This window comes from Alosa pseudoharengus, unplaced genomic scaffold (genome assembly GCF_046254945.1).
Source record: "Alosa pseudoharengus isolate Yale_2024_CS ecotype anadromous, Long Island Sound unplaced genomic scaffold, YU_APseudo_1.1 YU_APseudo_1.1_scf_3, whole genome shotgun sequence".
Taxonomy (NCBI): Eukaryota; Metazoa; Chordata; class Actinopteri; order Clupeiformes; family Clupeidae; genus Alosa; species Alosa pseudoharengus.
Genome location: NW_027468718.1, coordinates 1,507,772 through 1,525,271, shown reverse-complemented (window position 1 = coordinate 1,525,271; position 17,500 = coordinate 1,507,772). Strand labels below are relative to the sequence as shown.

At 41.2% G+C, this 17,500-nt stretch overlaps 1 protein-coding gene across 5 annotated transcripts in view; it reads left to right on the top strand.

Annotated features, from left to right (window-relative positions):
- LOC143100007 (interleukin-1 receptor type 1-like) overlaps positions 1-17,500 on the top strand; it is a 47,636-nt gene that overhangs the window by 16,633 nt on the left and 13,503 nt on the right. For 4 of the 5 annotated variants that reach the window (XM_076262934.1, XM_076262936.1, XM_076262935.1 and 1 more), the window contains exons 3-9: positions 1,709-1,787; positions 7,751-7,810; positions 8,036-8,234; positions 10,168-10,315; positions 11,932-12,079; positions 15,914-15,979; positions 17,247-17,361. In XM_076262934.1, coding sequence (XP_076119049.1) covers positions 1,709-1,787; positions 7,751-7,810; positions 8,036-8,234; positions 10,168-10,315; positions 11,932-12,079; positions 15,914-15,979; positions 17,247-17,361 — 815 coding nt within the window. Of the gene's footprint in view, positions 1-1,708; positions 1,788-7,750; positions 7,811-8,035; positions 8,235-10,167; positions 10,316-11,931; positions 12,080-15,913; positions 15,980-17,246; positions 17,362-17,500 lie in introns of those variants that run through there. The other variant, XM_076262938.1, reaches the window with a different exon arrangement.

Here is a 17,500-nt window from a genome sequence, read left to right as displayed (position 1 = left end):
CTAATATCATCTGAAATATTGTTCCGTGCATAGCCTCTTCGACCACCTCCTTATGAACAAAGTGTCTTATGTATGAAATAGTGTGTAGTGTGCAGGAGCAAGTATGTTGCAGAATTGCAACTAAGGTGCAAAGCAGCGCTTTTGTTTAAGGTTATATAAGGTATAAGGTATAGTAACAAAAGCTTCAAGTTGTGTTACTTTGGTCTAAGCAGGCGTACAGGGCAGCTATGTTCCTATTCAAGTGAATGGGGAGGCGTACAGGGCAGCTATGTTCCTATTCAAGTGAATGGGGAGGCGTACAGGGCAGCTATGTTCCTATTCAAGTGAATGGGGCATACAGGGCAGCTATGTTCCTATTCAAGTGAATGGGGCATACAGGGCAGCTATGTTCCTATTCAAGTGAATGAGGCATACAGGGCAGCTATGTTCCTATTCAAGTGAATGGGGAGGCGTACAGGGCAGCTATGTTCCTATTCAAGTGAATGAGGCATACAGGGCAGCTATGTTCCTATTCAAGTGAATGGGGAGGCGTACAGGGCAGCTATGTTCCTATTCAAGTGAATGGGGCATACAGGGCAGCTATGTTCCTATTCAAGTGAATGGGGCATACAGGGCAGCTATGTTCCTATTCAAGTGAATGAGGCATACAGGGCAGCTATGTTCCTATTCAAGTGAATGGGGCATACAGGGCAGCTATGTTCCTATTCAAGTGAATGGGGCATACAGGGCAGGATACTGTCATGTGTGGCTAAGTTTCATGTTTGTCTGTTGATGCTTTGTGCATACAGGGCAGCTATGTTCCTACAGTATGTGTAAGCTAGACAGCAGCCATTTTGGCGTTATGAACTAACCCCATGGAGGATGATTCTTTGAGTGCTGTGTGCTCAGTAGACAGGCTCTGTGTGTGTGTGTGAGTGTGTGTGTGTGCGTGTGTGTGTGTGTGTGTGTGTGTGATTCTGTGTGTTAGTGTCTGTGTGTATGTGTGTGTGTGTGAGAGAGAGAAAGTGCGACTGGCTGTGTGTGTGTGTGTGTGTGCGTGCACTTCCTGTCATATAGCAATGTGTGTGTGTGTGTGTGACAGATTGCAAATTGGAAACAGTCCGGATGTATCATTTCTGTTTGTTAAAAAGAATGAAACAGTTGCATTGGAGTGTGTGTGTGTGTTAGTGTCTCTGTGTGTGTGTGAGTGTGTCTGTGTGTTAAGGTCTGTCTGTGTTTGTGTGTGTGTGTGTGTGTGTGTGTGTGTGTGAAAGTGTGAGTGGCTGTGTGTGTGTGTGTCTGAAAATGTGAGTGTGTGTGTGTCTGAAAATGTGAGTGTGTGTGTGTGTGTGTGTGTGTGTGTGTGTGTGTGTGTTTGTGTGTGTGTGTGTGTGTGTGACAGATTGCAACTTCAAGCAAAACAGTCCAGATATATAATTTCTGTTTGTTGAAAAGAATGAAACAGTTGCATTGGAGTGTGTGTGTGTGTGTCGTGGGGGAGGTGGTTGGGGGAATGAGCGGAACAGAAAAGTGCTGAGTACTCTCTCTTTTTCACACACACACACACACACACACTCACACACACACTCACACCACACACACACATACACACATAAAGTTGCTTTTCATGCATAACCTTTGGTGTCCCTGAAAGCACTAGGAAATGACACAAGCACACACACAGAAAAGATTGAGTGTGTGATGGATGTGTGTGTGTGATCTCTTCCAGGTGTGTGTTATGGCATGGCGATGGATGGGTGTGTGTGTGGGACTGCTGCTGCTGCTGGTTGACCATCCCAACACTAAAGGTATGCTCTCTTGCAGGTTACACACACACACACACACACACACACACACACACACCTTTTCCGTTAAACGGAATTCCATTTTTTTCGACCTGAAAATGAGACCCACACAATTCGTATAGATCTGCTGAGTTTTTTTTTAGGGGGGGGTCTGTCGGTCAGAGGTAGGCTATATTTCTGTATAACACAGGCCATTGTTATAACAGGCCGCTGACAATGACAACGGGTTTTGTGCTTCACATCTTTCCAAATATCACGCCGCAAGTAGTCTAGTGTATTCCGTTTATAGTGGATTTCATTGAAAGTGAAAGTAGACGGGTTGATCAGCTGCGTTCTAAAGAAGCTTGATTCAATTTCAGTGTGTGTGGCGAACTAGTTTCTCAGCAGAAGCCATGAAACGGTAAAGGTCAACACATCGATTTAAAAAGACATCATGTATGAAGTTGTTTTTTTCTCGTTTTGGCTTTGCATCGGGTTCGCTGTCAGGATTTTCCGATAATGAATCTCGTGATGCTGATATTGATTTTCTGCGTGTGTAGGCCTAAGCTGTGCTTGAAGTTAGCTGTGACAGACTACCCTAACATAACAGGTTTTCATAGTTTTAACCACAAAGCCTGTCTACCTTAGGCCTACTAAATTGTTTGGTTAACACCTTGTCATTTACGCGTTTGTCCAGCCGTTCACCTCCGTGAACCTTGCGCCCCATGTCATGTCATGCCATGTATTTCGGGATGCCATCTCACCATGAGAAAACGTAACGTTATGGTGACAGTGCTAAGAGATCAAAGCTTTGGCATGCTTAGTAAACATTAGTCTTGCACACAATATTGAGCTGAATATTTAGTGGAAATAGCCTACGGTACCATTGTGCTGATAGATAAAAAGTCGCCTATTTAAAGGCGCAGTCTGCATAGGTCTCCATTTAGTGTTTGCGCTTGTAAAAGTTGTAGCCAACACAATCCTGGCACAGTAGCATAAAGTCAGAGCCTACCATTTATTTTAGGAGGAGAGGTGTAGGACCTACAGTGTTACTTTGGGAGGAGAGAAATCGAGGAATTTGATTCTCTTTGGAACTGAAATATCATCAACCTTCAAGTTGCAACCTCTTCAATCAGCATCAATATCAGTAGGCCTATCACATGATTCACTATTTTGTACGTAGGCCCAGAGGACTGTTAGGGGGCAGTCTATATATTATCATAAAGTAGGAGTATACTAAACTAGATGTACCGCGGAGCGGTACAAAATATGACCGCCGCCTAGTCCAGCACATTTTTTCCACAAAAAGAAATCACGCTGAAAGGCCTATATGATTCTAACTGTCTCACTAAATTGCATTATCCACACTCAATTCTCACTGGTATCTGCTAGACAACAAGTACCAAAACATGATTAGTTCATAGATTTCACATGTAAAATTAATTTTATACAACCCCACCTCCATCTTGCCTGTTCATAATTCTGAGAAATTCTTGATTGTTTGTGTTATGTTTATGTTATGTGTGTGTGTGTGAGTGTGTGTGTGTGTGTGTGTGTGCCTGCGTATGTGCCTGTGCATGCAAGCGTACATATGTCTACTGTGTGAGTATGTGTCATACGTATGATTACTGTGAATGTATGTGTGTGTGTGTGTGTATCTGTTTGTGCACGTGTGCACATGAAATGGGTTAACATGACCCCTGGAGGCAAACATACGGAAAAAAATGGTCATCCTAGGCCCTACAGTTCTCAAGATATTCACAGAGAACTGTGTCTGCCCTACCCTCCTTTCGGGGGGTCCAGTCCAGCAGGGGGGGCTACAGATCAAAACGAAAAATGACGGTTCCATGCTATCCATGTGGGGGTACATGCCCACCAAGTTTTGTGTACCCCGGTCTTTCAGTGTCCCGGGATCCTTGTTGGTGTACGTCACTAAATGTACACATAAATTATTTTATTGTAAGGCCCCCCATGAACGAAAGTACACAAAACTTAACATGCATTTGGAGGGTGTCATAATGACCCTACACTTTTAATTTCGTGCAGTTTTGACCTTGCCAGCCAGAGATATTGTGATGAAAACACCTAATTTTTTCCTTTTTAATTTTTAACTAGGTGGCGCTATACATGAAATAAGTGGTAATGGGATGTGTTGACATGCCCCCTTAAGACCAACATACATAAAAAAGGTGGACCTCCTAGGCCCTATGGTTCTCGAGATATTTACAGAAAACTGTCTCCGGCCACCTACAGGCCAGTTGGTGTATAGTAACATAAATTAATTTATTGTGTGGCCCCCCATGAACGGAATTCCACAAAACTTGGCGTGCATACAGAGGGTGTCATAATGATCCTACACTTCCAATTTCGTGCAGTTTTGACTATGTTAGGTCACAAATACCTTTAATTACAACACCTCATTTTTACTTTTTTGTGTTTAACTAGGTGGCACTATACATGAAATGAGTGGTTATGGAATGGGTTGACATGGCCCCTTGAGATCAACATAAAAAAAAAATGGTCCTCCTAAACCCTACGGTTTTCGAGATATTCACAGAAAACTGTGTCTGCCCTACCCTCCTTTCGGGGGGTCCAGTCCAGCGGGGGGGCTACAGATCAAAACGAAAAACGATGGTTCCATGCTATCCATGTGGGGTTACATGCCCACCAAGTTTCGTGTACCCCGGTCTTTCAGTGACCCGGGAATCATTGACGGAAATTTGGGCATGCGAAAAAGAAAAAAAAATCTGACTAAACCTATATGACCGCCGCTTCGCTGCGCGGCGGTCATAATAATTTAGTCAACATTTTAACTCAATGTTGGTTTAAGTTATAAACAAAACATGTTATAAATGGAAAAAATCCATGGTTCTGCGTCACTGTTGGCAAAATGATCATGATGGCCTATATATTTCAGCCATATTTGGTTTAGTCTGTAGAGTTTATTAGAGTCATTTATGTCTTCTAAACATGACTCGTAGGTAATTAGAGTAATGTATTTAATCTAAACATGACTCGTAAGTAATTAGAGTAATGTATTTAATCTAAACATGACTCGTAAGTAATTAGAGTAATGTATTTAATCTAAACATGACTCGTAAGTAATTAGAGTAATGTATTTAATCTAAATTTAATCTGAGCTGCCAAAGTGAACCAGGAAGGATCCACTGGAGTGATTTAGTGATGGGCCATACATTCACTTTTCCATTTAGTGATAGGCCATACATTCACTAGTGATGGGCCATACATTCACTTTTCCATTTAGTGATGGGCCATACATTCACTAGTGATGGGCCATACGTTCACTTTTCCATTTAGTGATGGGCCATACATTCACTTTTCCATTTAGTGATGGGCCATACATTCACTTTTCCATTTAGTGATGGGCCATACATTCACTAGTGATGGGCCATACATTCACTTTTCCATTTAGTGATGGGCCATACATTCACTAGTGATGGGCCATACGTTCACTTTTCCATTTAGTGATGGGCCATACATTCACTAGTGATGGGCCATACGTTCACTTTTCCATTTAGTGATGGGCCATACATTCACTAGTGATGGGCCATACATTCACTAGTGATGGGCCATACATTCACTAGTGATGGGCCATACGTTCACTTTCCCATTTGACTCCATTTCCTTTTCCCCTCCATCTGAACTCAAGAGGAAGCGCGTCCACAGGATCTGAAAGCAGCAGCAGCTTCCCTATTTAGAGCTGCAGCCACTGGAACTGCATGCATCTCACTAGTGATGGGCAAATGAAGCTTTGGTGAACCACTGAACCACAGCAGTGTGAACCTAGCGACACTAGCTGAAAAGCAAAAAGATGGCCGCCACACATACATTTTTCAACATAAAAGTCCTTAGCAAAACAATATTTTTGGTTACATATACTGGTTTGGGTAAAGACTTTTATGTTGAAAAATCTACATGTGGCAGCCATATTGGATTTTTTCATTAGTGTTGCTAGCTTCACACTGCTGTGGTTTAGTGGTTCACCAAAGCTTCATTTGCCCATCACTACATCTCACAGGCCAGATCAGCCCACATGGGCTGCAGAGTTAAGCATGTACAATCAACAGCCCTACCGAGACAGACCAGTGGGGGGCAGCAGTGACACTCTGACCACAACATGCTGCCAACAAGTATACTAATTGTATACTATAACTACTGTAATGTAATTAGATATATACTGTACTAGAACTAATGTAATTAGATATATACTATAACTACTGTAATGTAATTAGATATATACTAGAACTAATGTAATAAGATATATACTATAACTACTGTAATGTAATTAGATATATACTAGAACTAATGTAATTAGATATATACTATAACTACTGTAATGTAATTAGATATATACTATAACTAATGTAATTAGATCTCTCGAGGGCTGTCAAGCGATTACAAACATTAATCTAATTAATTACATACTCTAATTACTTACAACTTTTTAATTAATGTTTCATTAATTTATCTAAATGTATAGACAGATATGTATAATATGGGCCAATCCCAAAGTGAGCTCTGAGGATTAAGGACTAAAGACTCACAGATTTAACGGATCTCAGGTGCTGAGTGAGTGAGTGTGTGAGACCACATGGGCTCAGATGGGTATGAATGGGTTTGGGACAGCACTTCACATGTTTAATAACAAGATCACATGTTACCTTGGTCATGTTTAATAACAAGATCACATGTTACCTTGGTCATGTTTAATAACAAAGATGTTGCTGTTACTTGCCGGTTTGGGAATTTTCATTTTAAATTTGTTGCTTTTCACATGGCCAAGGCACAGGAAATGCCTGCCTGATTCCACATTCTTTCAAACTCTTCTTTTACAAGCTGCTTGTGTGTCGTGCAGTTGTTTACCTTTGTAATTTTGGGATTTCCCTATGGTCTCTGCGATAAATGTCACAATGCTTTGAACTGTGGGTAATTCCCTTTGGTGAAGTCTGCTGTGATGCAGAATCATGGAAAGTGTGTACTCAAACCATCACACCCTTTGAAATGTGACTAAGCCTTTACGAATATGACATTGGAACATTATATAAACAGCACTATGTGGAGATTATAGATCTGCATTATATAAACAGCATGAGAGTATAGATCTGCATTATATAAACAGCACTGTGGAGATTATAGATCTGCATTATATAAACAGCATGAGATTATAGATCTGCATTATATAAACAGCATGAGAGTATAGACCTGCATTATATAAACAGCACTATGTGGAGATTATAGATCTGCATTATATAAACAGCATGAGATTATAGATCTGCATTATATAAACAGCATGAGAGTATAGATCTGCATTATATAAACAGCATGAGATTATAGATCTGCATTATATAAACAGCACTATGTGGAGAGTATAGACCTGCATTATATAAACAGCACTATGTGGAGATTATAGATCTGCATTATATAAACAGCATGAGAGTATAGATCTGCATTATATAAACAGCTCTATGTGGAGATTATAGATCTGCATTAAATAAACAGCACTATGTGGAGAGTATAGACCTGCATTATATAAACAGCACTATGTGGAGATTATAGATCTGCATTATATAAACAGCATGAGATTATAGATCTGCATTATATAAACAGCATGAGAGTATAGATCTGCATTATATAAACAGCATGAGATTATAGATCTGCATTATATAAACAGCATGAGATTATAGATCTGCATTATATAAACAGCATGAGAGTATAGATCTGCATTATATAAACAGCATGAGAGTATATATCTGCATTATATAAACAGCATGAGATTATAGATCTGCATTATATAAACAGCACTATGTGGAGAGTATAGACCTGCATTATATAAACAGCACTATGTGGAGAGTATAGACCTGCATTATATAAACAGCACTATGTGGGAGTTGGAAAACAAGTGTGTTTTAAACTGATGGAAAACAATTCATTACCCACAATGCTTCAGTTCTGTTTGTCTTCATCAGGAGAAGCTGCTCCCACCTTTCAACCTGCCACCATCAGTGCCAGCACACACACGCCAGAGAGTGAGTCAAAACGTGTGTGTGTGTGTGTGTGTGTGTGTGTGTGTGTGTGTGTGTGTGTGTGTGTGTGTGTGTGTGTGTGTGTGTGTATGTGTCTGTGTGTGTGTGTGTGTGTTCAGCTGATGAAGACTACTACACCTCTGTTGGCCATGTGATCTCTCTTCCTTGTGATGACGCTGTGTGTGTGTGTGTGTGTGTGTGTGTGTGTGTGTGTGTGTGTGTGTGCAGCTGATGAAGACTACTACACCTCTGTGGGTCATGTGATCGCTCTTCCTTGCAATGACGCTGATGGAAGTCAGAATGTCACCTGGAGACGAGAGGCTCTGCCCTTGGATACGGCCGTTGCCGGGGTGGAGTTGAGGGGTGGAGCTCTGTGGTTCCTACCTGCTGACTCCTCCCACAGCGGCATCTACGTGTGTGAGAGGAGGTACGGACACACACACACACACACACACACACTCGGACATACATACACACACACACTCACACATACACACACTCACACAAACATCTCTCTCTTTCTCACCACACACACAGAGAGATCACACTTGGTACGAAGATCACACTCAGACACACATCTCACATGCACAAACATTGTCACGTAACCATTAAGGTTGATATTGGTCTTCATGTCTGGAGAGTGCAACGATGGAAAATAAAAAATAATCAAAATCATTTACAACTATAATGTTTGCCTCAAATGCATGTAAGAAAAGTACAAACCTGTTTTGAAAAGTACAGATATTTCTGCTAAAGGGGGGATAGAGTTTATCTTGGCATAGTAATAACAGCAGGTATGTAAGATAAACATACAAACCAGGTGAATCACAACAAGTTCAAACTGCCGCTGTAATCCAGGTGAATCATAAGAAAAGCAATAAATGACAGGTAAGGGATAATGCCCGACAAGGTGTCCATTATCAGAAATAAATGGACGACGCGGAGGCGTGAACCGTCCGACGCGAAGCGGAGGTGTAGTATATCATTTTTTAAACGACACCCTTTTCAACCTAGACCATGGTATAATAATAGATAATAGATGACGACAACTTGGTGTCTGCACCTTATTTCACCCTGGTCTGCACCTTTGGAACGCCCTGAAATTTACATGACCACTAGTTGCAGCTTCCAGCTACCGGACTTCTGTAGGCTAGATGGTCCAAGACGGTAGTGTTTGCAGAAACATCATTTGTTTGGCCTTTTAATGCTTCGATTTTGTGAAAGTTAGACACTGTGCCTTTTCTGTACGTCCAAAATGTTGTGTAATATGTGACGTTGGCGAGTTAGCAAGCTTACAAGCTAGCTACACTCCCCTGTTCTTAATAGGCACGTTAGCAAGTTAGCAAGCTAGCTACACTCCCCTGTTCTCAATAGGCACGTTAGCGAGCTTGCAAGCTAGCTACACTCCTCTGTTCTCAATAGACATGTTAGCAAGTTAGCAAGCTAGGTACACTCCCCTGTTCTCAATAGACATGTTAGCAAGTTAGCAAGCTAACAACACTCCTCTGTTCTCAATAGGCACGTTAGCAAGCTAGCTACACTCCCTTGTTCTTAATAAATGTTAGCAAGTTAGCAAGCTAGCGACACTCCCCTGTTCTTAATAGACGTGTTAGCAAGCTAGCGACACTCCCCTGTTCTTAATAGACATGTTAGCAAGCTAGCGACACTCCCCTGTTCTTAATAGACATGTTAGCAAGCTAGCTACACTCCCCTGTTCTTAATAGACATGTTAGCAAGCTAGCGACACTCCCCTGTTCTTAATAGACATGTTAGCAAGCTAGCGACACTCCCCTGTTCTTAATAGACATGTAATACGTTGCCAGAAAAATACAGATACATGTAAAGGCTACTTAAGTTCAGATACATGTAAAGGCTACTTAAGTTCAGATACATGTAAAGGCTACTTAAGTTCAGATACAAAGAATTTGTACGCATTGTATGCTCAAGTCTGTGTGTGTGTGTGTGTGTGTGTGTGTGTGTGTGTCTGTGTGTGTGTGTGTGTGTGTGTGTGTCTGTGTGTGTGTGTGTGTGTGTGTCTGTGTGTGTGTGTCTGTGTGTGTGTGTGTGTGTGTGTGTGTCTGTGTGTGTGTGTGTGTGTGTGTGTGTCTGTGTGTGTGTGTGTGTGTGTGTGTCTGTGTGTGTGTGTGTGTGTGTGTGTGTGTGAGAGTGTGTGTGTGTGTGTGTGTGTGAGTGTGTGTGTGTGTGTGTGTCTGTGTGTGTGTGTGTCTGTGTGTGTGTGTGTGTGTGTGTGTGTGTGTGTGTGTCTGTGTGTGTGTGTGTGTGTGTGTGTGTGTGTGTGTGTGTGTGTGTGTGTGTGTCTGTGTGTGTGTGTGTGTGTGTGTGTGTGTGTGTGTGTACAGTGATGCTGAACCGTGGCGTGTGAGCTTGCGAGTGGGCAGTAGCCACAGGGGACTAGTATACCTGAAGCTGAACCAGTTTGAAAGACTGGACTGCGAACAAGACCACATCTTCAGATACGGCGCTAACCTACTCATCACCTGGCTGAAGGTAGATACGCCGCTAACCTACTCATCACAAGGAAAATTTTCAGCTTATTGAGAGGTCGGAAAAAAATGGAGCTTCGGAGAAATGGGCATCGTTAAGAAATTATTACAGTGCATGAAAATGCACTGTACTGTTCTTCCTAGGCAACTTCAACAACTTATTATTATTATTCCGCTTACCACTTTTTCCGTACGCAATTTCTCTTGAACAGTTTAACTTAGAAACTTCGTTCAAACTTTGTAGCGTAGGTCTTCAAACGGACCAAGCTGCTATGTCTTTTCAACTTTTCAACTTTTCAACTTTTTAAACTATTAAAGAAAAACTTTTTAAAAATCCCCATAGACTTAACATTGCCGATTGTGACATCATAATATGGCCGTTAAGCAATTAGAATCCTATGGCAGCTATGACTCCTACCCACTGTAGCTAGTGAGCATGGTTAGCATGTTAGCATTGTTAGCATTTTTAGCAAAACTGCTAAAAATGATTAGCTAGGTTAGCTAAGTCACATGGTTAACATAGTTAGCATGCTAGCATGTTAGCATGCTAGTTAGCATTTTTAGCAAAACTGCTAAAAATGATTAGCTAGGTTAGCTAAGTAACATGGTTAGCATAGTTAGCATGCTAGCATGTTAACATGCTAGTTAGCATAGTTAGCATAACTGCTAAAAATGATTAGTTAAGTTAGCTAAGTAACATGGTTAGCATAGTTAACATGGTTAGCATAGTAAGCATGCTAGTTAGCATTTTTAGCAAAACTACTAAAAATGATTAGCTAGGTTAGCTAAGTAACATGGTTAGCATAGTTAACATGCTAGCATGTTAACATGCTAGTTAGCATAACTGCTAAAAATGATAAGCTTGGTTAGCTAAGTCACATAGTTAGCATGTTTAGCAAAACTACTAGAAAATGTTAATTAAGTTAGCTAAGTAGCATTGTTAACATGTTAGCATTGCTAGCACTGCTATAAAACATTAGCTAAGTAGCATGGTTAGCATAGTTAAAAATCTTAGCATAACTGCTAGCAAACATTAGAGAAACAATATCTACCTATACACAGCCATTAAACTATTTGAATATCAACATTCATTCAACTTCCAGTCTGTCAACAACTTTTAAACTATTTACCTTCAACTTTTAAACTATCTACTGTCTATCAACAACTTTTAAACTATCTACATTCAGCTTTTAAACAGTCTACTTTTAAACTATCAACTTTTATTAAGCTATGCAACCACCATGTCTATCCTAGCATCACCGTAGTAACCATCTCTGTATTATCTGTTTTAACTATACATGATATTTTACATCACAACTTTAGCATTTTCATGCACTGGTAATTCCTTGGAATTGCATTTCTAGTTGATATTGATGCCATTGTCGAGTCTGCTTATCGATGCGATTCCTTATCGATTCCCATATCGATTTCTGTACCATTTGCTGAACACTTATAGGATGGCTTTGAGAGTTGTTGACTTTGAATGTCTAATTTAAAGTGGTTTTAGAGAATGAATACCAAGTATACAATATCAATACAGAAGTTGAATGCAGAAGTTGAACTATACGTGTGTGTGTGTGTGTGTGTGTGTGTGTGTGTGTGTGTGTGTGTGTGATGTAGGACTGTACACCTTTGAACAGGTCTGAGAGGATCCTGAAGTTCCCTCGGGTGTCGATTGATGACAAAGGGGACTACACCTGCCTGCTCCACTTCAGCCTGGAGGGACACAACTACACCTCCGCCAGTGCCACCCAGGTCTCCATCGAGGGTAAACTCAGACAGTAAACCACAACAGCTAAACCAAAACAGCTAAACTACACCAGCTAAACTACAACAGCTAAACTACACCAGCAACAGCTAAACTACACCAGCTAAATTACACCAGCTAAAATACACCACTAAACCAGACATGGGCAACATACGATCCGCGGGCCACATCCGGCCCGTGGGCTTTCCCTGACCTGCCCGCGTAAGGTCCGTGAAAGAACAATAGTCAAGAGCCTAGCATAGAGATAATGCATGCAAATCAATATCGTTGCTTTTATTTTCAAATCGACTGTTATTTGTACGCCCATGCATTCGTGCGTGGATGCATACGACGTAAACACCCTCACTGATGTGCTGGTGAATAGAGTTTGCTTCTGCGTCGACACAATGCAGTTGCCTTTCCGTCGGCGTAAACCTTTCAAAGTTTTGTGTCCTCTGCGTCTGCGTTGCTGACCACCGCAACGGGTGTCAGAATGTCGAACTCCTACTGCTGCTCGTTGGCGATACGAAGTATTTATTTCAAAACATTACTGACAGATAGACAATTTACAATCGGATAACCCCATCATTGTAACCAAAATATGGGCGTGTCTCATTTCAGGGGCCGGATGCTTCGGAGCATTCGTGCTACCTAGCACTGGTCTTCTGTGACCGCATAGACCGGACCTGGCTGGACCAACGTTTTTTTAAATGGGACGGTCTAGCCTAAAAGAACGGATCTGTTACGTCATTAGCCCGAGTAGGCCTACTGATCTTTCTAACTCATGTTCGTGAAAAGCATCCTTTAAGATCAACGTGTTACGTTTTATGTATAGGTTACAATAATATGAACTAGGCTAACTGAGTGAGAGCAGTCATCAATCCATTTGAATTATTAAAAAGATATACAATTATGCAAGTCCTTCCAAACTAAAAGGATTGAGGTTTTTTTTTTTTTACTTTTTTGCGCTGCTCATTTAGCATGTTTACATTAGCAGACACTTATCCTAAGAACAACATTCAGGCTACAGTGCAAAGGAAACGTTATCAAGGAATTAATTGCAGCATCTGTCGATATTAATTTATTATAAGACTAATCAAAAATGTGATAGGAGGGTACATGCCCATTATAGCCTTTGCCTGCCTCGTCCATCTCCAATTTTAAATAATTTGTTCACCCACCGGCTAACAAGCAGTCACACAACTGTCGCATTACTTTTCAAGAGATGGCGATTTCAAAGGGAGTTGGAGCATATTCATGTGAGTAGCCTTGGCCTTTTTCTTTCTAGCCTGGTTAAAACCCAACTTTAAAGAGGTAGGTGGGCACGGGCAGCGTAATTTATTTCCCTGATTGCTGACATGTAGACTGATTTCAAAAACTTAGGAGGGAATATCAACAGTTAAGGTAGACTGGCTAGGACGGCAGGATAACGTAGCCTATAGCCAGACAGCTGTGATGATCGGTTGAGTAACTTATGGTGGTGATTGTAGCCGTTTGCAGACGTATCTGATTGAATGCATCATATTGCACTTCATCTTACTTGTTAACTGACCTGGCTTGTAGACCGATAAGTTTTTCCAACTACAACGTTGACAAATATCTTTGTGGTTCAGCTGATTCATTTAGCATCCATTTAGCAGAGGTTTTCATCTCTTGCTGTGCTGTGTTGTTGTAGGGCTAGATGCCTTTCATTATCTCGATCATGCACAAAGCATCATGACCACATGCCTTTGCCACATAAAATAGATCGATATAGTAGGCTATTTTCTTAATGCACATTTACAATGTTAGTGATCAGACTTGCTTTAGGCTTACTGGCTATGTTAGGCTACACCTCGCGAAAATGTTGTGATCTACAGCGGCATCGTCAGGCTGCGGTTCAAACACAGTTCATTTGAACTGATGAAATTGTATTTACTGCTTTGCTAATGGACAAATTAATAATTTATCAAAGTTAATTTGTTATTATCCGTCCATAAGCTAGATGTCACAAACAGACGCTTTAATAAATAAACCTTTGGTGGATGTATCCTTCCTTGAACTTATTATAGCCTTTATGCAAAATGCCATCAACCAGTTTCTTTCAATGTGTTGTTTAACGGTCTTCTAGTAGCCTTTATCGTGGAAAATATAGACTAGCCTACTGACCTACAGTGATCATATCTGAGCATGTTAATATGACTTGTTGATAAATCATTTCAATTGGAAATGTTTGAACAGATTTATTTAGGAAGTGGTTCTAAATACGGAAATCGGCTACATAGCTTAACCATAGTTCACATTGAAGCCCGATCATTTAATTGAAATGTTATTAAACCGTTTATTAAATGTTTACATGTGTAGCTGTGATGTGACAGTCGGCTCTACCGTCTGTCTTGCCATGTCTTTAATGAAACGTCATAAATGTATCGAATCTTGGGGGACCAGGTAGGCCGCGAAGCATACACCCGATGCGCACTCCGTTTCGGGGAAAAGAAGGGTGGATTTGTCGGCCGAATTCGAAGGAGCCCACGAAATGGGACAGCACTAGTCGCGCCACTATGACGCAACCGGTCTACGAATCTGGCCTTAGAACCATGTAGCCCCTGAAATGAGACACGCTCTATGTCTGAGTTTATTTGCAAAGCTTATGTTAGCGAAATAGTATGATGCTACCACAGGTTGCTTAAAGCAGCCGGCTCAACACACAGGGCGAGTTGACCAATAACAGTTTTGTGTGTATAAAGTTAAAGCAAAAACATAGTCTACATTTTCAAAATAGTTTTCTTTGTGCATGTTGATTAACTAGTGACATAGCCTACTGTTGTCTGCTCCACATTTTCATAGTCTAATTCTGCATAGAGTTAATTTAATTATATATTTTGACATATTGCTGAGTGTTGATCAAATGGTGGCACAGGCCTATAGTTGTACTGACTCCTTCACATTTTCATGGCCTAGCCTAATTATATAGATATTGTACTACTTTTTTGTATCAGTCTTTGAAAACTGAAAAGAAAGAAAAGAAACATGTGAATGTCAAAAAATCATTTTTGAGAATTTGAGAGGATTAAATACTGGACATAGATTAAATATTGCCATTTTTACTTCGTCTCCCTCACATTTTCATCTGTTCTTACGAGTAGTTATCAAAACCATATGATTTACTTAATGTTATACAAGAACAGAATAGAATTGAACAGAATTGAGTTCAGACTTGAGTTCGGTATTTTGGGTCCGGCCCTCCTCAACAGTCCCAGTTTGTCATGTGGCCCCTTGGGGAAATTAGTTTCCCACCCCTGAGCTAAACCAAAACAGCTAAACTACACAAGTTAAACTACACCAGCTAAAATACATCAGTTAAACTACACAACTACATCAGATAAACGACATCAGATAAACTACACCAGATTACACCACATAAACTACATCAGATAAACTACACCAGATACACTACACAACTACACCAGATAAACTACACCAGATAAACTACACCAGATAAACTACACAACTACACCAGATAAACTACATCAGATAAACTACACCAGATAAACTACATCAGTTAAACTACATCAGATAAACTACATCTGTATGTGTGTGTTATGTGTGTGAATCTGTGCTTTGAGTGTGTGTGTGTGTGTGTGTGTGTGTTTAGAGTTGTGATTTATGGACAGCCTGGGTTCAATTGTGTGTATGTTGATGTTTTGTATTTGTGTGTGTGTGTGTGTTTTGTATTTCTGTGTGTGTGTGTGTGTTTTGTATTTCTGTGTGTGTGTGTGTGTGAGTGTGTGTTTTGTATTTATGTGTGTGTGTGTGTGTTTTGTATTTATGTGTGTGTGTGTGTGTGTGTGTGTGTTGTATTTCTGTGTGTTGCAGTTGCTGAACAGCTCAGTAAGCCGCAGGTGATCCTGCCTGGTAATGAGACACGAGTGGTGGAGCTGGGTGAGTGACAGCCCATATCAGCCAATTACATTAGGGGAACAGCCCATATCAGCCAATTACATTAGGGGAACAGCCCATATCAGCCAATTACATTAGGGGAACAGCACAAATCAGCCAATTACATTAGGGGAACAGCCCAAATCAGCCAATTACATTACAAACAGCCCAAATCAGCCAATTACATTAGGGGAACAGCCCAAATCAGCCAATTACATTAGGGGAACAGCCCAAATCAGCCAATTACATTACAAACAGCCCAAATCAGCCAATTACATTACAAACAGCCCAAATCAGCCAATTACATTAGGGGAACAGCCCAAATCAGCCAATTACATTACAAACAGCCCAAATCAGCCAATTACATTAGGGGAACAGCCCAAATCAGCCAATTACATTAGGGAAATGGGATTAATGAGGTACGAGTCGTGGAGCTAGGTGAGTGACTAAATTCAATGTTTTTAATTGTTAGTCAGTGAGTAAGTGAGTCACGTTATATACATCATTGCAATAACGTGTATTAATAACGTTGTGTGCGTGTATGCGTGTGTGTGTGTATGTGTGTGTGTGTATGCGTGTTTGTGTATGCGCGTGTGTGTGTATGCGTGTGTGTGTATGCGCGTGTGTGTGTATGCGTGTGTTTATGGGTGTGTGTGTGTGTGTATGCGTGTGTGTGTTTGTGTATGCGCGTGTGTGTATGCGCGTGTGTGTATGCGCGTGTGTGTGTATGCGTGTGTGTGTGTGTGTGTATGCGTGTGTGTGTATGCGTGTGTGTGTGTGTATGCGTGTGTGTGTTTGTGTATGCGCGTGTGTGTGTATGTGTTGTGTGTGTGTGTATGTGTTGTGTATGCGTGTGTGTGTGTGTGTGTGTATGCGTATGTGTGTATGCGTGTGTGTGTGTTTGTGTATGCGCGTGTGTGTGTGTGTGCGTGTGTGTGTATGCGCGTGTGTGTGTATGCGTGTGTGTATGTGTTGTGTGTGTGTGTGTGTGTGTATGCGTGTGTGTGTGTGTGTGTGTGTATGCGTGTGTGTGTTTGTGTATGCGCGTGTGTGTGTGTGCGTGTGTGTGTGTGTGCGTGTGTGTGTATGCGTGTGTGTGTGTGTGTGTGTATGTGTGTGTGTGTGTGTTTGTGTATGCGCGTGTGTGTGTGTGTGTATGCGTGTGCGTGTGTGTGTGTGTGTGTGTATGCGTGTGCGTGTGTGTGTGTGTGTGTGTATGCGTGTGTGTGTGTTTATGCGTGTGTGTGTATGCGTGTGCGTGTGTGTGTAGGGTCCCGTCTTGAGCTGACTTGTGAGGCGTCTACTGGAGGTGACATTCTGTTGGTGTCCTGGAGGATGAATGACTCACTAATCATCAACCACACACTCTTCACCATCACGGAGCGGTTGGTTTGTGTGTGTGTGTGTGTGTGTGTGTGTGTGTGTGTGTGTATTCACCATCATCAACCACACATTCTTCACCATCACTGAGCGGTGTGTGTGTGTGTGTGTGTGTGTGTGTGTGTGTGTTCACTAATCATCAAC